This window comes from Lepisosteus oculatus, chromosome 4 (assembly GCF_040954835.1).
Source record: "Lepisosteus oculatus isolate fLepOcu1 chromosome 4, fLepOcu1.hap2, whole genome shotgun sequence".
Lineage (NCBI taxonomy): Eukaryota > Metazoa > Chordata > Actinopteri > Semionotiformes > Lepisosteidae > Lepisosteus > Lepisosteus oculatus.
This window is the reverse complement of record NC_090699.1, coordinates 4,736,689-4,762,487: the sequence shown is the minus strand read 5'-3', so window position 1 is coordinate 4,762,487 and position 25,799 is coordinate 4,736,689. Positions and strand designations below refer to the sequence as shown.

The window sequence follows — 25,799 nt, the reverse complement described above, 5'->3', positions numbered from 1 at the left end:
CACTATAGTGGACGGCGTCGGGTCATAATTGTTACGAATACTGTGTCCACAAGAGCGAGGAAGGACTCTGTGTGTTATTCTGAGATTTCCGGAGGGTCGGAGAAAAGGGTAAAGGGAGAGGAGATCGATGGCTATTTTTCCAAGACACTGGGCTGAAGTTGAGGTCAAGGGATGAAGGTTGTGTATCGAAGGCCAGAGGTTCGGTCAGGAAGAGAATTTCTCAGCAAAGAACGGCGAGGTAGGAGCTCCTAAAAAATACCGAGCGCCGATCTGAGGGTAGACAGGATTTAAATATCCCGGGAAGTGGAGGTCAGGAGTGTGGTGTCGTGGTTGGATATTTGATCAGCGCGCTGGTGTTTCATGGAATTACCTGTAGGTGTGGCCTGATTAGTGAGAGGTCGCTTGTGGGATAGGATATGGTTGCTGGTGGACGTGACAATAATGTTTCTGCAAGCACTCAATGAATTCTGCATAAGCCACTTCAGTAGGTTTTCATGGGCCTGCGAGAGATCTGGGTGTTGAATACGTAGCTGCACTGCACACACTTAAAAGAATTGAACGTTTCTTTGCAGGGCTCACTATGTCGCTTGCATGAGAAAACAAACAAACACTCCAGCCTCCCTATCACAAACTTTCAGAAGAACTTCTGCTTACCTCTTCCCTCCCCCTCGTCGCCTGTGTTATATCTGCTTCACAATGTGGAGGCACTCAAGCATCATGCTGAAAGCCAACTATATTGAACAGCATAGCTTCCACTGAGCAGCTAACTGAAGCTATGAAAACTACTTTCCCCAGAAACACATAACGTAAACCCCCACTTCCGCTGAGAAAGGGCAGGAACAACTACTGTTCAGTTCCACAGCACACTGCAATAAACATGTTTCCAGGACTGAAATATCTGTTGTAAACTGTACATACAATGACAAATACAATTGTGATTCTTTCGCAATAAAATAATATGCAAACTCATTCCAGATTTCTGCTAAGTGAAAATCTTAATATTAATAAAGTAAACACATGAATGAATGAACCTCCAGACCATCTGTAGCTAGTGCACCCTCGCCTGGCAGTAAGGGGAAGGGAAACTGGGTGTGAGCTTTTATTTCACTCTCCCCCACCATCCGGACAGACAAAGCTGATAAAAGTGCTAAAAGGGGGCAGTGTGTTAACACAGACTCTGCTAATAGAGCCGCTTGGAAGAGCAAGGTGCCTTTCTGCTCAGTTAAATGAAAGCTACAGTACAGACAGATTCTAAATTCTTCAAACAAATCAGCTGTTTGTCAAAATCAGAATCTTGGCAAGAGGTACACAACTTCTCAAAACTTACCTTTTTCTCTCGACCAAACTTAACAGGGTTTATTTTTTTTATAATTTTGGGACTTGGATGGTATGCCTCAGGGAGTCATTCATAGTATAATCAGAACAAAACCCCCACTGGGTCCTATGTCCCGCTGTTCCACACACACAAATCCCATGAAGTCAGATCCACAGATATACCGAAACAGTAGCACACAGGGCAATGAACAGCAGTGTGATCGGATGCCTTAAAGATACACTGGATATAAAGGAACAAGGAAGAGCTGTATGGGGCTACTTGCCCCTCTGTTCTGTATATACTGTATACTATGATACCATATGGTTTTAAAGTAACTACAGTACATACAGTAGTGTGAAATATTTTTCATTATCAGAATTTAAAGTTAAATTGTTTGATGATAACTCATTGCTGAAATTTGCATAAAGACAAAATATAGATTGTAGATGTGGATGCAAACCTGAACGAGGCACATCACGCTCACAACAAACTCTAATAATAAACTATTTTTTATACATCCAGCTTTGTAAAAGACATAGCCAAAAGGAGAGCTTTGATCGGGACTTGAACCACCTTCCTCAGAACAGCAACTACTTGTCTTAAGTGCTGTGCTATACTGCCACCCAGTGCAGTGCCCTACATTACAGTCTATGAGTGTTTCATTGTTCATTGCTGCTATAAGGACAATGACGTCTTTTTAAAAAGAATATCAAAATGTTTCCAAAATATCCACAAGTAATAATTTTAACTGCCCAGATTGCTTTAGTTACACAATTCCATATTAATGTTCCCTATCATGTGGTTTTAAAACAGTATTACACCTTTTTTTACAACAATGACGGGAAGTGTTCTTATTACATATTCTTAGGAAAGGATAAACTATTATAGTATTTATGAAGTATATAAACATTATATACATAGAACAAGCACATCAAAACTTTCTACAAATAACCACCATACATTACCGTAACTGAGTTAAAGAATTTGCTGCATAAAATATTTATGAAAATGGTGGAATACTGTGTACTTATTTTTTTATTTAGCTACCACTACCATCTACTGTACTGTGTGTACATAAGGTATATGTTACATATGACTGTATGGCTTTGAAGCCACTACAGAGCAGTATGTGTGAAATATATTTTAATAATAAAAATGTAAAGTTAGATTGTTTCATGATTATTTGTTGTTGAAATTTGCATTACATTAGGTATATATTATGTTATACTTTTTTATGTTCATCCACCAAAATTTCCCTTTAGTTGTACAATTCCATATTAATTTTCCATATGAAGTGGATTTAAACATGTACAGGAGAGATACAGATTAAATGAAGAAATCGATTTACTAACATCTAATGCAGCACAAGTGCCACCTATTGATCGGCCAGTGAACTGCATATCCCAAAACACTGCCCGACTTTTACTGCTTTTTCTTCTTTTTCACAGCCTTAGTCCCAGACTGTCCTGGGGTCAGCTGCTTTGGTTGCTCTTCTCCACTTGTCTCTGTCGAACACACCGTCCTCACTCACTTCACATACCTCCATATCTTTTCTCACACAATCTCAGCTGCAGGAGATTCAGGAGGGACTTACTGTATCCAGACTGATTAACTTCTCAGAGGTGTTGACAAGAAAGTGGGTTTCCATCACAGCACAGGAGTACTGCTTTACACAAACAGTGGTGGGAGTGTGAAACAGGTTCCACAACACCTTAGAGTAACATGAGATGAGATGGTCAGACTAATGAGTTTCTAGTAATTATCAGACACGCGGGGTGTTGTCAGTCCCTGTGGACAGAAGGAGAGCTGCTGCACACAGAGATCAGGGGCTCGCTGTTGCGCTGGGTGGATGGAGATCACAATCACACCCACATGACACTGCCCTGTCCATCTGCTCCTCTAGCGTCTCTCGGGGGAGAGATGGGCTCGTGACTCTCTGCAGCGCTCCGCAGGTCTGTGCGGCTCACAGGGGGGTCACTGCGCAGGTGAAGCACGAAGCCCTGGACGTACCCTGCTGGCCCACAGGCTGCAGGGCAGAGCCAGACAGCAGGCTGGGCTCACTGGCCTGGAGAGAGAGACACAGCAGGCTGGACTGCTCGCAGTAAGAGCTCACACCCGGACAGTGAAATCCTCTGCACCATGTGGAGCTGTGACACCCCTCTGTCACAACACAGCTGGAGGAGATCCTGGAGCCAAATAACTCCCAATGATTAAACAGCTGGATGGGCCAGCTGGCCTCCTCTTGTCTGTCACCATCATGCTCTGATCTTCTCATGCTGTGTGAGCGAGGAAGTATTTTATTGTTTTGATTATTGGGAACACAAACAACTGGATTGACTTCACCTGAGCAGCTACTGACATCGACGTTTATTAAAAAAACTTCTTTCTGTACATCCAAAATGACACAGAAAGTCACATCTCTTACAACACCACACCTTCCCCAAACAACAACCACCAAAGCTGTTTCATAAATGCAGCTCTAAACCACTCCCCCTAACAACCCTAATCACACCCCTAACAACCACACCCCCTAATAATCACACCCCTGCAGCTCTGTGCAGATCCAGGAAGTGAAACTCAGAGATCAGTTTCATTTCACTAGAAACAGGCTCACTGCAGCTCCGTCTATACTGCTCCTCTCTGTGCAGTTTTTACTTGTCAGAAAAATGGCAGAAGGCACTTTTCCATTTTCTCAGGACTAGTTCAGCTGCTCAGTGTGTCTGGATTTGCTGAAGGATCCAGTGGCTCTGCTCTGTGGACACAGTTACTGTAAGGGCTGTATTAAGAAATGCTGGGATCAGGAAGATCAGACTGGGATCTACAGCTGCCCCCAGTGCAGAGAGATCTTCATCCCAAGACCTGATCTTCGCAGAAACACCATCCTGACTAAAGTGGTGGAGAAACTGAAGGAGACAGGGCTCAGTGGTCCTCCTCCTGCTCACAGTCCTGCTGGCCCTGGAGATGTGCTGTGTGATGTCTGCACTGGGAGACAGAGGGGAGCTGTGAAATCCTGTCTGGTGTGTCTGGCCTCTTACTGTCAGACTCACCTCCAGCCTCACTATGAAGCTGCTCCATTGAAGAAACACAAGCTGGTTGAGGCCACAGGACAACTGCAGGAGAAGATCTGCTCCACTCATGACAAACCGTTGGAGGTCTATTGCCGTATTGACCAGAAGTGTGTCAGTGGTCAGAGCTCACTGATTGACAGCTGGAGTCTCCTATCAGAGAGGCGGACAGTGAGTGCGAGCAGTCTGAAGTCAGTATGAGCGCCCCTGTTTCTCTCGTCTTTCTCTCCGGGTTTCTGGATGTGTTATTTCTGGTTTAAATTAAACACTTTGGATATTTCTTCGCATATTTCAATATTTTCTTTCTCTTGCAGTCCAGTCGGTCCTGTGTTTAATAATGTCGTTTTAAAAAGAAAAGTTTCATCGCTGTGCAAAGAAATGTTTAATGTTTGTATTAAGAGGATATTGGGGATCACTCCCATGTGTAATACTTAGTACTGGTGCATGCAGTCTTACTGGTCTGTTTTCTCTGCTCTCACTGACCCTATGACTGATCTCCCCCTCAGTCTGCGGCCCAGGAAGCCGGGGGTGTGTGTGGATATTGAGGAGAGGAAGGTCTCCTTTTACACAGTGGAGTCCAGAGCTCATGTCTACACTTTCACTGACATGGTCTTCACTCAGGGGGAGAAGATCTATCCTGTCTTCAGGACTGAGGATCAGTATAAAGACCTTGAGCTGCTGCCTGCTGTAAGTGTGGAGATTAAACCCGTCACTGACTCATGAACACAGGCTGACTCTCTCCCAGCTCTCTGTCCACTGCTCACACAGGGAGACGGGTTTACTGACGGGCAGTGAGGTGATGTCATAAACATAATAGTAATTTTAGATGATGACGATGTTGTGTTGTGTTTAAATGCATTATATTAAATTTAAAAAAATCAAATGAGGAAAAATAACATATACCAGAGAGTGAGATATACCTCACTACCAGTCTGCTGTACTCCTGACTTGTAAATATCTCTGCAAACCCTCCTTTGTTTTTTTTTCTAATTTTAAGAAAATAAACTTTTAAAAATGAAATCCCGTGTGAGTCTCTCCTGCGCGTCGGTGACTGTGAAGCTGCCAGAACAGGGAGGGACCCGCTGACGTCACCACAGCCAGGAGGAATAGGGACTGTGACGCAGACAGGAAGTGGCTCAGGGTGTTTATGGGAGTTGTAGTTTGTAGGCAGCGCTGCATCTGTGAGCAGCTACAGCCGGTCTAATACCCAGCTCCCCTTAAGACAGGGTCACATCAGCATGTTCAGTATTGTGTATTTTATGCTCTTATTGTTTTTTTTTTCCAGTGGTGGTTTGTTTAGTGTGAGAGCTGTTCTATTTGATCTCTGTCTCAGGGGAAAGTGCGGCATGGACGCTTTGTGTCCGTTACTCTTTTTTTCTGGACTTTTCTGTATTTTGGTTTCCAAACAAGTGTGATAATCGGCCAGTAAAAGCTCTGTTTTTCTTAATATGAAAGTCCAAAACCCTAAACCGAGCCCAGGGTTTTGGTGGCAGCGGTGGGTGTTTTTCCAACAAAGGAGATACGATCCATATTGTAACGCATAGGGCCACCATTAGTTGTGAGAGCCTGCTTACCTGCATGGTGACGTCATGTTTCCCTTCCATGTGAATAGCTGGGACCGCAGCTGCCGGGCTGATGGGAGATTTCCCTTTAGCTCAAGTGGCTGGGTCCCTGTTGAGTGACGCCAGAGGTCCGGGTTCGAGTCCCCAACGCTGGGGGGCAACCTGAGGTGGCAGTGGCGAGGGCGCGTACCCACGTGAACCCCCGAGCGTTACAGTATGAAGAAGGAATGACCTTTATCAGGTGTGTACACGGAAGCCAAAGCCAATGAAGCACTGACTCAACTCACTGATACAAAAGGAGGCTTTTTATACAAAATCACAGACAGAAAACCCACCCAGAACAGTTCCAGTACAATCCCATGCCATATATGGAGTAAAGCCAAGGCGGCTAGCCCTGGTACGTGAGAAACTGTAAGAATATTCTTGTGTTCCTTTATTTAGTGTTTAAGCAGACAGTACATACTTCTAGATTGTGTTAATCGTGTCTCAGTTCAGGTCAGGCTGCCCGAGGCTGGCTCTGCCCTTCACGGTTCAGGCACGCAGCCAGCTCACACTTGAGCTGCAGTTAGTCATCTTCCATTATTCTAGCAGGATAGTTAGTCAGTTATTTACACAGTAAAAGCAAACTGGTGAAAAAAGAGAAATAAATGTTTGATCCCTCAGTCCCCCCTTAGAACATATTGACACATTTGCCAATCATGTTCTACACAACAAACAAATGTAACAAACGTTCTGATGTTTTTTTGTCTTCAGAATGGACTATCATTATAGATGTGGTCACCTTTGAGCATAAAGTTTTAATACCTGATATGACAAAAATAACAAACACTACCAATCCCATCAATACATATTGAGCCAGAGTACCCCCCCACGAGCCGAACACTGACTTCCACCATGAGCTGATGCCCCAATCATCAAGATTATAAGTGTGATACTTCTGTCCTTCATCATAGATGTGCTGTGCTAAATCCGGGATGTGTTCCGAATTGTCAGGGATGTCGGTACAACACTCAGCTCCAATTACTGCGCACGTCCCCTCTTGAGAGGCTAACAAGTCATCTAAAGCCAATCGATTTTGCATTGCGACAGTCCTCATGGCCACCATCTCGTCACTGATGGTTCTTAACCCTTCGGACGTTTCGTTAGCGAGTTTTTCTAAAGACGCAGGTGTGAATAGATTCTCTAGCAAGTTTCCCTGTTCCATACCAAGGGAAAGCTATAGCAAAGAATCGTTCTACTTCAGTAATTGCTCGGGGGTGCATTTTAGAGTGATCTGGGGAGAATGGACTATGTGCCAATATCCAGGCGTGTGGCACCACTCAGCCTAGATAGCACGTTCCTGACCACTCTGCAGGAAGCCAGGGGTAGGCATTCTTCCCACATACTCAGTAGGTGCTGTTGGACAGTAACCCATCTAACGGGTACTTCCTCACTCCCCAGGTATTATTGTCGCCTTTCATCATAAAGAATAGAGCTCCGCTGTTTTCTGTTCGATTACACACACTTCTTCCCATGAACTGTGTATTCTGATTATGTGTCCTGTTAAAACATTACCAGCCCCTGTATGGCCTGGCAAGGCGCAAGGCAGGTGGACGTGTACTGTGCTTATAACGAGGTGCGTACCAGCCCTCAGAATCTGTGGGATTCCATCCCTGCCCTTTAGCTATTTCTCTATACATATGCGTTAAGTTATCTCCCTTTACATTGGCAGATATGTTCAGAGTAGTTCTATTTGTCCAATCTACTATACCTACATGGTCATTCATATTAAAAGGAATGACCCCCAAGGGCAGCCCTCCTTGTAGCTGGACGTGATATGGCAATACATACCCAGCACGAGCTCTGATTATTCCTTACTGATAGAAACAGCTTTTCTCCCTGATCCCTATGTTGTTCCGGGTCCCCTGTTGGATCCGCTTCTCTTACATCAAACAGCAAAATGGCAGAATACAACATCTTTAGCTGGTCAAATCTGCTTCTCTTGGAGAAGCTCTCCGACAGGGAGCGACGTGGATCCAGCGGTCTTTCCCCTCCAGCCTGACAGCCGATGCAGTGGTCAGCAGCACCTTCCCAACGGGGGCTGCAAGGTGCCTAAAGGAAACTTCTTGACCCAAACCCACTCGCCAGGGAGCAGATCATGTCCTCCTTCTGGTTGTGTCCCCAGGCCTCCAGCACCCGGTCTCTGTCAAGAGCTGTATGTACTGCCACTGACAATCAGTAATTCAACTCAAAGTTCCTTTGGTTAAGTCTGGGCTGCCCTGTGTCCTGACAGCGCTAGAGAGCATCGTCTTGCAGGCCTGAGGAGCCTCCTGTAATTCCTGCAGCCATATGCCAGCATGCACCATCCTGACGTGGCCTCACCTTCTCTGTCCTGTTGTCCAGGCCTTAATGCCGCCTGTCTTCGGCTAGGGCGTTTCCCTTAGCCACCAGTGAATCACTTTTACAATCTCCCTTACACTTCATTTTTAAAGCACAATGTTTTTGCAAAATTTATAATGGTTTTCTGTGTCTGGCAATGACATTTCTGTAGTTAGCAATCAGCTGACAACTGTATTTACTGCACAGGATCTCCCACTGGTCATGTTAGTGGTCTGTCTTTGATGGTGTTGAGGTGCTGTATCCTCTGTGTGTTCAGGAAAGGAGAAGGAGGAGAACTCTTAGGCTCACAGGACACTTCCAGGAGAGAAGCTGTGCAGGATGTTGCTCTGAGACTCCTGTCAAGATTCTGATCACCCAGTAAATAAACCTGTGAACTTTGGTTTTACTGTTTTTTTTTTGCCTAAATAATACTTTTAATTATACATGATTCAAAGTTATACATTAATCATTTTAAGATTGAAACTTAATAAGGACTGATAAATTTAAAGGCTAATAAAACTAAATCATAATAAAATGATTACAGTATCTTCACATACATGATTTAAAAAGCCTCACATTTACATTTTTTCCTACCATGCTTAATCACCCCCAATATTAAAGTGTTTTTGAAAACATTTCACTACCTGTGCAAGTTGTCTGTTGTTCTCAGGTAACTTAACACTGTCCAGAATGTCCAAGAGGAGCTTAGAAACACCTTCCATATCTCAAACACTGGCTTTAGGGCCTTCATAAAAGGTCAATTTACAAGGATCCACAAAGCAATATCATGTCTGGAGATTGTGTGCAAAAAGAAAAAGTGTGAATTACAGAAATACTGCAAATTTAAAACTCCACTCAGAGGTGCAGCTTAAAAATGAACATGGCCAGTTAATCACACACAAGACAGATGATGCTACAAGTTACCCCAGTTTACAGGTCAGCTAAAACAGTCAGGTTCTTTTCCTTACAACCAAAGTGTGCACTGTTCCTTTCAAATTTGGCATTTGAAATTGGTGTTTAACAAAATATTTTTGGTATTCTTGCAAAAAATAACCTGGTGTATAGAAAATACTGTATTTGGTTAAATAATTGTTCATATTTTTGTTAGCTGTAATATTCTCTTTAATATAATTTAAATGATAAAATTTACACAGTCACTATTCCTGATGTCATCCTCTCCTTGCTGTTATTTCTGAAATGTCACACACACTCAGGCCAGGTGAGGAATGAGCCCAGGTCAGGTTTGTACACAATGGACCACAAGGTGAATAAATCACTGCAGACAGGAGTGTGAATGACTGGAGCTTTATTGAGTCTCAGTACAAGTGATCTCTCACAGCAGGCAGAGCAGAGCCAAGAGTCGCAGGGGGAGGGATCGGAGGGGGGAGAGGAACTGTGCAGCAGGTCAGATAATCTGCTCTTGTTACAAACAGTCAGATCTGTGAACTGAAGAGCCTGCAATGAGCTTCTGAAGCAGCAGGCGGTGCTGTTCCCCAGCATTAGGTGAAGCTTCAAACACCTGTATTCTTCTTGATCCAGGGCCTGAAGGTGAGCACCCGGGTGAAGACCTCGAGGGTCTTGGGGTCTTCACAGATGACATCACTTCCAAAACTCACAACCCCAACCTGAACCCATTTATGATTATTTTTGCACACCAGAGGGCCTCCAGTGTCACCCTAAGAGAGAAAGACAATGACAGTGAGACAGAAGACAATAAGAGAGAGAAATTCATAATGAATGTCTACTTCAGTAAAGACTAATTCTCCAGGTGTGAGTCTGTGATCGGTGCTGAATGAACTCTTTACAGCTAGATCGTTGGGTTCTGTATACAGTAACGTATTGACTTAAATTAATAAATAACAGAAGTAACTTCAAACTAGCAGTATGTTGACTTTCAGGGTAAAAGAAGCGGTTCTTTTGATTAATTAGAATAAATAACAGCTCCATATCTCCCAGTCCTTCAGGCCCCCAGAGTCACCTTGTAATGAGAGAGAGAGCACACTGGTGGGGGTGGTGGGGATCCCCGTTATCTGTAAAGTGCTTTGAGTGGAGTGTCCAGAGTGTAAGAAATTATTATTATTATTATTATTATTATTATTATTATTATTATTATTATTATTATTATTATTATTATTATTATATTTTGGGTAAAGTACAGTTGTAGTTACTCACAGTTCCGGGCAGTGTGCTGCAGTGAGAACCCAGCAACTACTGATCAGGGAGCCACCACATTCAAAATACTCTCGGTTTCATGTTGACAGAAGTGATCTGAAAATAAACCATCCAGGGCCATTCTCCCTCTGATGCATCCTGACCACCCACTACAGAGCTCCTGGACAGAGGAGAGCTGGACACAAGAGAGACACAGAGGGGTTCATACAGAACAGGCTTGAGATCAGTCATCCAGGACCACTGTCCCTCCTTCACACTCTGACTGACCACTACAGAGCTCCTGGACAGGGGAGAGCTGGACACTGGAGACACACATAGGGGTTGTCATGATGGGTAGTTTTAACACACTCCCTTGTGTTTTAGTTAGTCTAGTAATTTTGAGACACTCCCTGGAGTAAGCTAGTGCGTGAGATCGCAGGTGGCTGACCCGTGAGCGAACTGCTGACTCACCGTTCAAGTTCAGTTAAACACATTGCTTGTGTTGGAGATATTTTTATATAAACGAACCTTAAATCACGATATGTTGTCAGAAGCGGTCCTGCTGCAGTAAACACGGGTCGGGGAAGGAATTGCAGCAAACTGAACAAAGGGAAGAAAACTCCGGTGAAAGTGGAGAAGTTCCAGCCGCCCCCAGTCTGCAGTCCTCAGGTAATACTGCTGGAAACTGGAATCGATTTAAACGGCGATTCGAAGTGTATTCATCGGCAGTTGTTGCGGATGAAAGAAGTGATTAAACATATAATCGGGGAGGAAGCGCTGGAGGTTTAGAACAGCTTTCAGTCTGAAGCCGGAGAACACGTGAAGTTAGAAGTTATACTGGATACGTGTGAAAATACAGCCTTCCGAAACGATACATGACTTATGAGAGACACGGATTCTCCACTTGTGCACAGAAACCAGGTGAAACGATTGATCGATATCTGAGTAGCGAATACGGAGCAAAACGTGAGTGTGGAGAGTTAACAGAACCTGTAATAAAAGATCAGGCACTCAGGGGAAGGTTGCTAAGAGAGCAAGATTTGGATGTGGAAAAAGCCGTCCGAATATGCGGGCAGCCGAAACCGTAAAAGCGATGTGCAGGAAGAAAACTGTACGCGTGGTGACCAAAAAAGAAAACAAAAAGCATGCAATTACTGAGAGAAATAAAAAACGGTAATGAACAAATGCATGTGGACGTAGCGGATTACAGCTCTCTCCTAGACACACAAATCATGTATGTGAAGATACTGTAATCATTTTGTTATGATTTAGTTTTATTAGCCTTTAAAGTTATCAGTCTTGATTACAATTTTGATCTTAAAATTATTTGAGTATAACATTGATTAATGTATAACCATATTACTACATATTCAAAAGCATTATTTAGGCAAAAAAACAGTCAAACCAAAATTCACAGGTTTAATTACTGGGTGATCAGAATCTTGACAGGAGTCTCAGAGCAACTTCCTGCACAGCTTCTCTCCTGGAAGTGTCCTGTGAGTCTATGAGTTCTCCTCCTTCTCCTTTCCTGAACACACAGGGGATACAGCACCTCAACACCATCAAAGACAGACCATTAACATGACCAGTGGGAGGTCCTGTGCAGTAAATACAGGTGTCAGCTGATTGCTAACTACAGAAATGTCATTGACAGACACAGAAAACCATTATAAATTTTGCAAAAACATTGTGCTTTAAAAATGCAGTGTAAGGGACATTGTAAAAGTGATTCACTGGTGGTTAAGGGGGGAACGCCCTAGCCGAAGACAGGCGGCCTTAAGGCCTGGAGAACAGGACAGAGAAGGTGAGGCCACGTCAGGATGGTACATGCTGGCAAACGGCTGCAGGAATTACAGGAGGCTCCTCAGGCCTGCAAGACGATGCTCTCTAGCGCTGTCAGGACACAGGGCAGCCCAGACTTAACCAAAGGAACTTTGAGTTGAATTACTGATTGTCAGTGGCAGTACGTACAGCTGTTGACAGAGACCGGGTGCTGGAGGCCTGAGGACACAACCAGAAGGAGGACATGATCTGCTCCCTGGCGAGTGGGTTTGGGTCAAGAAGTTTCCTTCAAGCACCTTGCAGCCCCATTGGGAAGGAGCGTTCCAGGTGCTGTTGACCACTGCATCGGCCGTCAGGCTGGAGGGGAAAGACCGCTGGATCCACGTCACTCACTGTCGGCGAGCTTCTCCAAGAGAAGCAGATTTGACCAGCTAAAGCTGTTGTATTCTGCCATTTTGCTGTTTGATGTAAGAGAAGTGGGTCCAACAGGGGACCAGGAACAACATAGGGATCAGGGAGAAAGGCTGTTTCTGTCAGTAAGGAATAATCAGAGCTCGTGCTGGGTATGTATTGCCAAACCACGTCACACGTTACAAGGAGGGCTGCCCTTGGGAGTCATTCCTTTTAATATGAATGACAATCTAGGTATACTAGATTGGACAAATGGAAGTACTCTGAACATATACAGTGGTGTGAAAAAGTGTTTGCCCCCTTCCTGATTTCTTATTTTTTTGCATGTTTGTCACACTGAAATGTTTCAGATCATCAAACAAATTGAAATATTAGAAATTGAATTCCGCTTTCCGAAGATGTGATAAACCACAGTTGATTTATGTTTTAACAGGGGGGCAATCACTTTTTCACACAGGGCCAGGTAGGTTTGGATTTTTTTCCTCTTAATAATAAAAACCTTCATTTAAAAACTGCATTTTGTGTTTACTTGTGTTATCTTTGTCTAATATTTCAATTTGTAACTTAACGCAGCCATATAGAGAAATAGCTAAAGGGCAGGGATGGAATCCCACAAATTTTGAGGGTTGGTATTTTAGGGTTTTGGGCTTTCATATGAAGAACAACAGAGCTTTCACTGGCCGATTATCACACTTGATTGGAAATGAAAATATAGAAAAGACGAGAGGAAAAAAAGAGAAAAGGATACCGCACTTCCCTCTGAGACAGAAATCAAATAGAACTTCTCACACTAAACAAACCGCCACAGGAAAAATAAACCCAATAAAAACAAAAAAATACACAATACAGAATAAGCTGATGTAACCCTGACTAAGGGGAGCAGGGTATTAGACTGGCTGTAACTGCTCACAGACGCAGGGCTGCCTACAAACTACAACTCCCATAAACACCCTGACCCACTTCCTGTCATCTGCGTCACAGTCCCTATTCCTCCTGGCTGTGGTGACGTCAGCGGGTCCCTCCCTGGTCTGGCAGCTTCACAGTCACCGGCGCACAGGAGACACTCACACGGGATTTCTTTTTTAAAAGTTTTTCTTAAAATTAGAAAAAAAAACACGGGAGGGTTTCCAGAGATATTTACAGGTCAGGAGTACAGCAGGCTGGTGGCGAGTTATCTATCTCACCCTCTTTTGTACATGTTGCTTTCCCCTGTTTAAAACCTTTACTGTAATATAACATGTTTAAACAACATCGTCATCATCTAAAATTACTATTATATTTATTACATCATCTTACTACCTTTCAGTAAACCCGTCTCCCAATATGAGCAGTAGGTCAGAGAGCTGGGAGAGAGTCAGCCTGTGTTCATGAGTCAGTGACGGGATTAATCTCCAAACTGACAGCAGGCAGCAGCTCAAGGTCTTTATCTGAATCCTCCGTACAGAAGACAGGATAGATCTTCTCCCCCTGAGCAAAGACCATGTCAGTGAAAGTGTAGAGATGAGCTCTGGACTCCACTGTGTAAAAAGAGACCTTCCTTTCCTCAATATCCACACACACCCCCAGCTTCCTGGGCCACAGACTGAGGGGGAGAGGGGTCACAGGAGCAGTGAGAGCAGAGAAACCAGCAGAGCCAGAGTTCAGACACCAGTAACCCTGCTGGGGAGAGGAGCTGATCCATCCTTTCCTCTCTGCTGACTCTCTGGTCACTCCTATTCTCCAGTATTGATTCACCTCAACCTCCCAGTAGTGTCTCCTTGAGGTGAAGGCCTCCCTGCTCACAACACAGGGATAGAGATCAAATCTGTGAGGATTGTCAGAGAGACTCTTCCTCTGTCCCCATCTCACTCTCTTCCCATCCTCAGACAGGCTGAGCTCACAGTGAGCTGTATCTGGGTCCAGAGTCACAACAGCTGGGGAATTAAACAGAAAACATCACAACAGGCTCCAATTACATTTCTAAATCAACTCCATTATACTGTGAAATGTCTTTGTCCCCAAACACACCAAGAGAGAAAAACAAGTAAGTTACTTATTACTTCTCTTCCCTTCCAGAGAAACAATATATTCTTTCATTTTTTCACTAAGTATTACACATGCAAGTGATCCCTAATATCCTCTAAATACATACATTAAACATTTGTTTTCACAGCGATGAAGCTTTATTTTTTTTAAACAACATTATTAATAAACACAGGACCGACCGGACTGCAGGAATAACTACAGCCCGACCACTCGCTTTCAAACACTTCACAACCCACCACAGCGACCTGTATACTGTAAGAAACTGGACAGCCTGTCTGTTAAACCGGTTTATTTCAAATCCCAGTTCAGCAGCTCGTTCATCTTCTCTAAGACCATTTTCCTGATGAGGCAGAATAAAAAAGTGCTGAATTCAAAGACTGCATAATGCTTGTTTGTTACAGAAAAAAATATAATGGAAAAAGCAAAACCTTGTTGAAATAAAGGACTTCATACTTACTTTGAAAATGTGAAAAAAAATCCAAAGTATTCAAATTAAACTAGAAATAACAAGAATAATAATCTCTGATAGGAGACAGTGGAAGCAGTATTAACTCTTAATTCTTAATATATAATACTGAATAAATACTCTCCCTTTGTTTGCCTGTCAATATTAGTGAAAATCAAAGAGATTCCTCTCAGGTCTTATTTCTTTTCTTTACTCCTGGAGTCTAGAAAGGCTGACACAGCTACCTACATGAATTTATAAAACCACCACATTCATTTCTGGACTCAGAGCACCTGTATTTCAGTGATGAGAGAGGGTGCCCTCTGCTGGACACTGCAGCTCTGAAGCCAACATCTTCCACTGATATTTGACACTTATTCTGTGTAGAACAGGACAAAGTGTCAAACACTGACTTATTCACAGGAGAGTTTATCAGTCTGGAAACACAGACAACATCTAGATCACTCCTGTCCTGAAATGAGGTCCCCAATATCACAGGCAAACACCCCAATACACACTCACTCTGGTGGGACTAATGAAAGAATATTGATACTCCAGTGTCATTCTTAGTGAAACACACCACTGGGTTATTACCCCTGGCCAGTAAAAGGAGCCCTACAGTCCCAGTAAATACCCCTCTTAATCTAACCATAAGCACCTGACTCTGACATGTCAGAGCTGAGGAAAACAGGCCACAGAGACACTGACTGAAATCATTTAATTGAAATACTGTCAGTAAAGAGAGATCAGAATTAATTACCCCCTGTCCTGAGAGGAGGGCAATTCTCAGCTCAATACTCTACCGCCCCTTCCATTCACAGTGCTGGCATGAGTAACTGAAATTTACAGAAGCTTTTTTGTGTCACAGAGTGAAAGTATTTATTGTGGTTAGATGAGATAGTATTGTGTTTGAATGCAGTAGTTAATTTGTGAACAATCCTGCCTACTGTTTGAATATCTGGTATTATATATGCAATAATATTGTCTTGTGTAAAGCAGCATTGACTTTAACAACAGAAGAATATCATCACACTCCTCTTTCTGGAAAAACAATAATCTAAAGGAGCACATGTCCTGTCCTGTACACATGAAGTACAGAAAGCTGTCTGTGAGTGTTCCAGGGTTAAACGTGTGTCGTTTTTACCATTTCTGTGACAAAGAGAATTGACACAGATTTCCAAATGTCTGTTACTCTTGATGTGAAACTGCAAAAACATGTCCTGTACAGGGTGTTTGCTCACTCTTTAAACACTGAATGGAATACATTTATGATGACTTATACCTCCTGTTGGCTTCCTGTCACTCTTACTGTTGGTCCCAGTAAACAGCAAGCCAGCAATGGACAAACTGTGTAACAGGCTGTGTGGGGGATAAATACCCCCAACACCCCAATCTTACCAGTACTAATAAGACACCTGATGGGCAAGAGTCTCAGACTCTTGAAACAGTCCACTAGTCTCTTACTGACTGGACCTGAGACCTCTGTCAGGACACACAGATATGCCCCCTGTTCTGGGAAGAGTCCCTCATTCCCGAATAAATACCTCCTGACTGAGAGGCTATAGGCATCTGCCCCAGACAGGTAACCAGACAGGTGTAGTGGCACCAAACGATGAACCTTAAATTACAGCTCTCAGTAAACACATCACATTAAAATGTGCACATCAGAGAGTCCTGTAATTAATTCTGGCAGAGGGAACCCCTCCAGGCTCCCAGATTTCCTGCTGGTCCCCTTTAGTAGAAGCCTGCAGAGTACACTGTTCAGACTTTCACTCTTCAGATGAACTCTTCCACCTTCAATCAAACTCAGGAAGTCCAGAACAGGAGAATTCCTCTCAGCTACTCCATTTCTCTCTAATACAGTAATCACAAACAGAAACACCCTTTACACCAAGTTTTCCAACTTCACCTAAATCAGTACCAGTCACCTTCAATAACGAGACAGTGGAGCAGAAACACCAGAATATTCTACCACAATGTATCCAAGCATAAATCACTGTAAGTCGTTCACTCTCACAACAAATTAAGAAGATACCCTCTCTCCTACTATAGAAGGACACATGATTTTGCTGAGAGGTGTCCTTTGCTCTGATTTTCCAGACAGATTAAGTCCTGAATGTTTCTTCCTGCTGACCCATCAGACTGGTTGATATGTGAAGAGAAGAAGCCATTTCTCAGACAACAGAGAGGCCTACAGAAAATTCCCACCATGGAACTTTGAATGATCTTCATAGCTCACTGAGATTTCACGTAGGATGTTACAGAAACATGAGATTGAAATACATCTCCTGTTTACACACCAGGAATAACCATCTCACTCTAAATAGACTTTCTAAATAGACTCAAGACCTCAATAACCCCAGACACTAGGGCTTAAAACAGCATCTCTATCATCAAGAAGAGACAGACCTACCTGCAGCACTGCACAGCCACTGCCATTCTGAAACACAGAAATACAGACACTGTTTATCACAGACACACAATGGAGCACAGAGATACAGACACTGTTAATCACAGACACACACTGGAACACAGAGATACAGACACTGTTAATCACAGACACACACTGGAACACAGGGATACAGACACTGTTAATCACAGACACACACTGAAACACAGGGATACAGACATTGTTGATCACAGACACACACTGGAACATAGAGTTACAGACATTGTTAATCACAGTCACACACTGGAACAAAGAGATACAGACACGGTTAATCACACTTTCACACTGGAACGCAGAGATACAGACACTGTGAATCACAGTCAAACACTGGAACAGAGAGATACAGACACAGTTAATCACAGTCACACACTGGAACACAGAGATACAGACACTGTGAATCACAGTCAAACACTGGAACAGAGAGATACAGACACTGTTAATCACAGTCACACACTGGAACACAGAGATACAGACACTGTTAATCACAGACACACACTGGAACTCAGATATACAGACACTGTTAATCACAGTCACAAACTGGTCATAAGATGTCAGTACAGTCAGTCAGCAGAGTTTCCCACTGTGTACATACGTGATTTAGGTAGAGGAACTCGCTTCACAGGATCTGCAGAGGAGAAGTAGATCTTTATTGTATTAAAGACCATTCTTGCTTCTTACCTGTCATTATAGCAGAATTTATACTACAGTCTGCAGTCAGTCCATTTCAGGATCCCCAGTCTCCACTGCAGTGTGGATCAGAGTGTCAGTGAGTGTGAGCAGCAGTGGCTGTAAGACTGGAGTCTCACTCAATAAGACTGAGCAGCACAAGGCAATAAGACATACAGACACATCACAGGACACCCTGGAGTCTGGTGCTTGAGCCATTGAGAGAGATAAGAAAGAAACACAGTCTGTCCACAGCAGTGAGCAGTGATTTCATAAAGAACCAGCTGTGATACTGAGAACTGAGCATTGCTCAGTCATCATTGTCCTGTACCCACAGTGACCAGTATCACTGACTGAGAGACCTGTACCCACAGTGACCAGTATGCTTCACTGTGTGAATCAGTGTGTGTCAGAGTGTGTATCAGTTTCTGTATCACTGTTCCTGCTGTGTGTTTGAGCTCCAGGTATATTTCAGAGGGGAACTGTTGTGAAAACAGACTCACAGTGTAAAAGCTCTGCTCTGGACCCGGGCTCTGGATTCAGCAGACTGTAGACTTCAGTCACTGGGGAGACAGAGAAATGTAGCATCAGGGCTGCAGTAACAGAGTAACAGGAATAACAGAGCTGTTCTTCTTCACTTGAGCCGTAGCTCCTATTGTAACAGGACTGTCCTACTGTATTGGTACTGTAGACACACACTGGAACACAGAGATACAGACACTGTTAATCAAATTAACACACGTTGTAACAGAACTGTTCTACTATACTGAGCCTGTAGCTCATATTAAAATGTTCCTGTTAAACTATATACAGCACAATATAACAATACAGTTACTGTCATAAAGATTTGTGAGATTAGAGAATTTAAGTTATTTCACCTAGAATTTGAATCCTTGACTGATAAGCTGCTTTGATACATACAGTCACTGCACAGAAAATCCATTAACAATTTCACGAGGAATGACAACGCCCCGAAATCAAAGTGTGGCGAACTATTGGAGTGGATATTTGGCTTAACCCTCTTGGCTGAGGGCCGACCTCCTGGCCATTGCACAAAGAGGCCAGGACCCCCCTGCAAGGTAACCAAGGGGCAGCTGCAGAGCTGGAGTTGGGGTGGAGGTTGGATGCAAAAGACGCACATGAGGGAGAGGGAGATATTGCATTTGGTATTTACAACATTCGGTGTAGGAAGGACGAAGGAAGTGATCGCTTATCACTGTCGGCTGGGAATGATTGAGCATGGTTGTTGTCATCCCTCCTGAACTTTAGTTAAATAAACTCTATATAAGAGAAAAACGTGACATTTATAAGTTAACCAGAAAGACATCAGTGTGTTTCTCCACTAACCTGTTGTGGAAATCTTTATTGATTCCTTCTTGCAGAGATCCTCCAGTCGCTCTTTCAGTCCAGAGACAGCTCTCCTCACTGCCTCAGGAGAGAAGTGTGGACTGACAGGGACACTGGGTGAGTCTCCAGCTCCAGGAGGGACACAGACAGACTGGAAATTCTGCAGCAGGGAAGAGAAAGAGGAGTTTCCAGTCAAACACAACACACATTCCTGGGGAGAAGCCAGGAGCAGCTCTGTGTGAGAGACACCCTTCTGTACTGCAGAGTCACAGAGCAGTGATGTTACCTGGAGGAAATGGATGTGATCCTCTGTGTGGGAGAGCTGGTTCAGCTCAGAGTCTCTCCTCTTCAGCTCAGTAATCTCCTTCTCCAGTTGCTCTAGAAGTCCTTCAGCCTGACTCACTGCAGCCCTCTCTTGAGCTCTGATCAGCTGTGTGACCTCAGAGCGTGTTCTCTCAATGGAGCGGATGAGCTCAGTAAAGATCCTGTCAGTGTCCTGTACTGCTGTGCTTGCAGATCTCTGAGGGAGGAGACACACACTGGATTATTACACAGGAAAACACTCAAACTACATTATGCTGTATACTCTGTTTCCAAAGGGTACTGTCCAGTGTCCAGCTGTGGAAATGTGTGCCAGTGTGTCCACTCCTCTGTTCAATACCCACTCTGAGTGACTCCACAGCCTGTCTCAGTTCCTGCAGTTCCTTCTCTCTCTCCTGTAGTCTCTGCTGGGTTTGTGTCTGTGTCGCCCCCAGCTGCTTCTGTGGAGAAACAGAGACACTCAGGACATTTCTGCTGTAAGAGAATCACGTCACAGAGACACCCCTTAGAGTCACCCTGGAAAATTCACACTCTCTATCCCTGATGTCTAATCCACACGAGATGTTTCCTGGTCCTGTCTGACATGCTCCTGTTTCTTGTCTAATCTACACCGGCAGCATGTGCAGCGCAGCAGACACCTGACACCTGGGTCTGCACATCTGTATGTGAAGTGAAATGTAAAAATGAAATAATCATGTTTCTAATTATATATAAAACATAATCTAGAGATTTCAGATTTCATTAATCTCAATATAGTGTCCTGACTGCTCTCTGCATCTCCAAACAGAGGATTTCAGCAGTGCTGATGAGCCCTGTTGCTACTAGTTTCCCCTGCAGTCAGTTGAGACCCGTGGCTGAATGTGCTTGACCTCTGGAGGAGGTTCTGGACCAGGCAGACCATGTGTCTGACCACATCTCACATCCTGTCTGCTTCTGGGAAAATTCAGATCATTTCAAAGGAGAAAAGGAAACATGTTCTGTGTCAGATTGACTCCAGCAGAGCCCAGCGTGAGTCTTGTATTTAATAGCGCATGTGAAGATATTATACCACAGTTAACTGTTTTTTGTGTCTGAGATCCACCACCTGCCTATTAGATCCCATTCCCAGCACTTTATTTCAATCCTGTTTCTCTGTTTTCTGCCCCATAGTCCTCAATATAATAAATGAATCCTTGAGCACTGATGTGGTACCAGAGGCTTCACAACTGCTGCTGTTACCCCTGCGTGAAAAAAAAAGAATCAAGGGTCTCGATAACCTAAACAAATGTCGACCTATATCCAACATTCATACCCTTTCATTACCTTTTCTTGCAAAAATTTTAGAATGTGCTGCTAGATTTCAGTTAAAGAATCCTCTTTAAACTCCAATCTGGTTTCAGACAACTTCACAGCACAAAAACCACCCTGGTCAAAGTCACTAACAATCTTCTAATGACTTCTGATTCTGGTTCTCTTTCTGTCCTCATTCTTACTGAGCTCAGTGCTGCTTTTGACACTGTCAGCCATGACCTCTCACTTTCTTGTCTTGAGACGGTTTGGAGTTTCTGACACTGCTCTTCAATGGTTCCAGTCTTACCTCACTGATCACTTTCACTTTGTCTCTCTCGGCGATTGTAGCTCTGAAATTGGACAAATTAAGTCTGGTCTTCCTCAGGTGTTGACACTGGCCCCCTACCCTTCAGCATGTATGAGTTCTGATGATACTCAAATCTGCAGTACAGTCTGTCCATACTAAACTGACACTGACATGTCTCTGCTCTAATTGCTTCTCTGACATAAACTCATGGACGACTCACAATTTCCTTCATTTAAACTGCGACAAGACAGAAGTCATGCTTCTTGGCACACCAATGCAGTATCCTTATCTGTGGATGACACTGTACTGGAGTCACAGACAAAATTGAAGAACTTGGGGGTGATATCTGATCCACGATGACATATTCAACAAATTATCAAAACATCATTCTTCCACCTCAGAAATACTGCCAGGCTGCGTCCTATGTTAGAGCTAACTGTTGCTGAAAAGCTTGTCAACTCTTTCATCTTTCCTCTTATTGACTACAGTAACACTCCACTCACTGGGGTATCTAAACCAACACTGAACAAAATTCAGTATGTCCAGAATTTGACAGCCAGGATTCTGACCAGGTCTAGTGCAACTGATCACATTACTCCTTTCCTGGAGTCCCTGCACTGGCTTCCTATCAGGTTTCATGTCGACTTCAATGTCCTCATGCTCCCCTAAAAGTCTCTGCATGGCTTGACACCTCAGTACCTGTCAGAGTTACTATCATCCTACTCCCCACCTTACAACCTTCACTCTTCTAATCCTGGTCTCCTGTCTGTCCTCCAAACCAGCACTCTGGGTGACAGGGCTTCTCCTGCTGCAGCCCAAAGCTCTGGAATTCTATCCCTATGGGTATCATAGAGTCACTTTCTCTGAGCTCTTTCAAATTCAGACTCACAATCTTCTATTCATTCATTCAAGAGCTTAAATTTAACTGGGTCTGTTTCTACCCTTTGCTTTTTTTACCACCTCTTGTAAAGGTGTCATATAAAAATAATGTTTATTATTATTGATCATACAGTTGTGGTGAAATTAAAGTAGGACTTCTTTAATGAGGATGCAGTCTGTTCTAGAGGTGTTTAGTGTGTTGTGCATTAATGAAGGTGCAGTCTGTTCTAGAAGTGTTGAGTGTGGTGTGTAGTTGTACAGGTTCATTGATGCTACAAGAGGACAGTAAAGAGGGAAACAGTGCAGGTGAGGAGGAGGAGATAATGAACAACAGACAGAAGAACAGGAGACACTTCAGAGACACAACCAGTGTGGATCACAGCTGAGTACATGAGCAGGACTCAGCTGTCACGCCCTCTGCAGCCAGAGGGCGCTCCTTCTCTGTCCTGTCCCTGGTTTCCGGTCTGCTGTCCTTCCTGTCCCTCTCTTTCCCTTGGGCTATATATTTCCGGGTCTTGCACTCTGTCCTGACTCAGCACTGACGTTCGGATGTCCTGAGACCCGCCTAGCACCAGGGCGCCCCACGTCCGCTCCCTGAGGGCATAGGTTTCTATACGGCAATCCTGAACTCTTTGCACTAACGAGCCCGGGCCTTTTTCCCGTCTCGCCGCTACGCATATGGGTCTTTTTCCGCTCTCCTGCTCCCCACGGTTAGTCCCTTTGGACGTCCGTGACATCAGCAGTGGAGATCCAGCATTACATATACAGTAAATACAGTCCAGAGATCACTTGGAGCCCCAGATATACTACATATCCTTTTTACATGTTGTACTAGACACTTTAAATACATACTCAAAGTCCTCACCTGTTTTTCTGTCCTTCCTGCTGCAGCTGAGACAGTATCATGGCCTCTGTGTTCATCCATTACACAAAGATAACAAACACACTTCTCATTAGTACGGCAATAGACCTCCAGAGGTTTGTCATGAGTGGAGCAGATCTTCTCCTGCAGTTGTCCTGTGCCATCAACCAGCTTGTGTTTTTTTCCTGGATTGAGCTCATTGTGTAGATCGAGGTGAGTCTGACAGTAAGAGGCCAGACACACCAGACAGGATTTCACAGCTCCCCTCTGTCTCCCAGTGCAGACATCACACAGCACATCTCCAGGGCCAGCAGGACTGTGAGCAGGAGGAGGACCACTGAGCCCTGTCTCCTTCAGTTTCTCCACCACTTCAGCCAGGATGGTGTTCCTGTGAAGATCAGGTCTTGGGGTGAAGGTCTGTCTGCACTGGGGGCAGCTGTAGATCCCAGTCTGATCTTCCTGATCCCAGCAGTTCTTAATACAGCCCTTACAGTAACTGTGTCCACAGAGCAGAGTCACTGGATCCTTCAGCAAATCCAGACACTCTGAGCACCTGAACTGGTCCTGAGAAAATGGAAAAGTGCCTTCTGCCATTTTTCTGACAAGTAAAAGCTGCACAGAGAGGAACAGTAGAGACAGAGCTGCAGTGAGGCTGTTTGAAACGAAATTGATTGACATTTCCTGGATCTGCAGGGTTATTAGCGGATGTGGTTTAATGCTGCAGTTATGAAACGGCTTTGGTGGTTGTTGGTGGTTGTTGTTTAAAAGAAGGTCTGGTGTTGTAGGGGAGGTGTTTAATTTAAATTAAAGGTTTTAATTTTACATTTAAATTTAATTAAAGTATTTTTAATAAACTTGGATGTTAGTAGCTGCTCATGTGGAGTCAATCCAGTTGTTTGTGTTCCCAATAATCAAAACAATAAAATACTAACTCACTCACACAGCATGAGAAGATCAGAGCATGATGGTGACAGACAAGAGGAGGCCAGCTGGCCCATCCAGCTGTTTAATCGTTGGGAGTTATTTGGCTCCAGGATCTCCTCCAGCTGTGTTTTGACAGAGGGGCGTCACAGCTCCACATGGTTCAGAGGATTTCACTGTCCGGGTGTGAGCTCTTACTGCGAGCAGTCCAGCCTGCTGTGTCTCTCTCTCCAGGCCAGTGAGCCCAGCCTGCTGTCTGGCTCTGCCCTGCAGCGTGTGGGCCAGCAGGGTATGTCCAGGGCTTCGTGCTTCACCTGCGCAGTGACCCCCCTGTGAGCCGCACAGACCTGCGGAGCGCTGCAGAGAGTCACGAGCCCATCTCTCCCCCGAGAGACGCTGGAGGAGCAGATGGACAGGGTAGTGTCATGTGGGTGTGATTGTGATCTCCATCCACCCAGCGCAACAGTGAGCCCCTGATCTCTGTGTGCAGCAGCTCTCCTTCCATCCAAAGGGACTGACAACACCCCGCGTGTCTGATAATTGCTAAAAACTAATTAGTCTGACCATCTCATCTCATGTTACTCTAAGGGGTTGTGAAACCTGTTTCACACTCCCACCACTGTTTGTGTAAAGTAGTACTCCTGTGCTGTGATGGAAACCCACTTTCTTGTCAACACCTCTGAGAAGTTAATCAGTCTGGATACAGTAAGAAAAGCCAGGATTTTGTCCTGAGAAAATTTGGATTTTTGAGAAAAGCCAGGATTTTGTCCTCAAGTCTTTTAAAACAAAGGTATCCAAAGACACAAGCAAGTTCCCTCTTTTAGGAAGAAAACCACAAGCAAATGGGATCCTTAATACAAACACCAAACTGCAGGATTACTCACTTTGTCCTTTGTCCAAGACAAGCCACCACCAAAAATAAGACTTTCAAATCGTTCTCAAACAAAAGACCCCTAACTCCAGATTCAGGCACTCAGAACACACAGTATATCTTCCTAATACAGTAAAGGTCGTGCGGTGCATTGCGTTATGCAGTTCGCTGGTTGAAGATGATCAATAAGTGGTGCATTAGATGTTAGTGAAACGATTGCTTCATTGAATCTGTATCTCTACTGTGCATGCTTAAATCCACTTCATATGGAATATTAATATGGAATTGTACAGATGCAGCCATTCAAAACAAGCGGGCGATTCCGCATTATTTTGCGGTGCGCTTTACGCAGTCTACCGCGAGTTACCGTAAATTCTCCTATAATACCGCAAGTAAAATAATAGTATCCAGAATTTCCACAAGGTGGAGCTAATAAAGCTCAACCTCTCATGTTTGAGCTGTCGCCATCAAAGTCTTTAACGAAGATATTACTAATAGTATTAATAATGAACGACCTTGGACAAGCTGTAAACTCAAAGTATTGCCCTGGTCCACATTCTTTTTTTCATTGACCGTCTTTGTAAAAGTAACACCACAGCATTTCACAATCACGCATTTGTTTCCAATCATGCAAAGTACAGTGATTCACCATGCCTTTCACATGCTCATAAAAGAGATTGATTTAGGAACATAAACATATTACCATATGAAAACTGTACTGTATACAGTATGTATATGTATCAATTTCTATTTTAAAAAATCGTTTGCCCAGCCTAACAGTATTGTTGTTATT

General features: G+C 43.9%; 1 protein-coding gene, 2 long non-coding RNA genes and 1 pseudogene across 3 annotated transcripts; 1 reads left to right on the top strand and 3 right to left on the bottom strand.

Moving 5' to 3' along the window:
- The first annotated feature begins 3,847 nt into the window (after positions 1 to 3,847).
- Positions 3,848 to 5,400, top strand: LOC107075992 (uncharacterized). Its single transcript, XR_001477440.2, has 2 exons — positions 3,848 to 4,571; positions 4,887 to 5,400. It is a non-coding gene; the product is annotated as an uncharacterized lncRNA (long non-coding RNA).
- A 4,189-nt stretch (positions 5,401 to 9,589) lies between these two features.
- LOC138238117 (uncharacterized) lies at positions 9,590 to 10,883 on the bottom strand. The gene is made up of 2 exons (XR_011189276.1): positions 10,473 to 10,883; positions 9,590 to 9,976 (listed from the first exon to the last, which is right to left on the bottom strand). It is a non-coding gene; the product is annotated as an uncharacterized lncRNA (long non-coding RNA).
- Positions 10,884 to 13,798: 2,915 nt separating this feature from the next.
- On the bottom strand, positions 13,799 to 14,567 carry LOC138238197 (E3 ubiquitin-protein ligase TRIM39 pseudogene; annotated as a pseudogene).
- Positions 14,568 to 18,100: 3,533 nt separating this feature from the next.
- Positions 18,101 to 23,860, bottom strand: LOC138238086 (E3 ubiquitin/ISG15 ligase TRIM25-like). The gene is made up of 6 exons (XM_069187961.1): positions 23,218 to 23,860; positions 20,242 to 20,337; positions 19,863 to 20,096; positions 19,577 to 19,736; positions 18,733 to 18,792; positions 18,101 to 18,188 (listed from the first exon to the last, which is right to left on the bottom strand). The coding sequence occupies exons 1-6, from the start codon at positions 23,806 to 23,808 to the stop codon at positions 18,124 to 18,126; spliced, it is 1,206 nt and encodes a 401-aa protein (XP_069044062.1). The 5' UTR covers positions 23,809 to 23,860; the 3' UTR covers positions 18,101 to 18,123.
- Between the last annotated feature and the right edge of the window lie 1,939 nt (positions 23,861 to 25,799).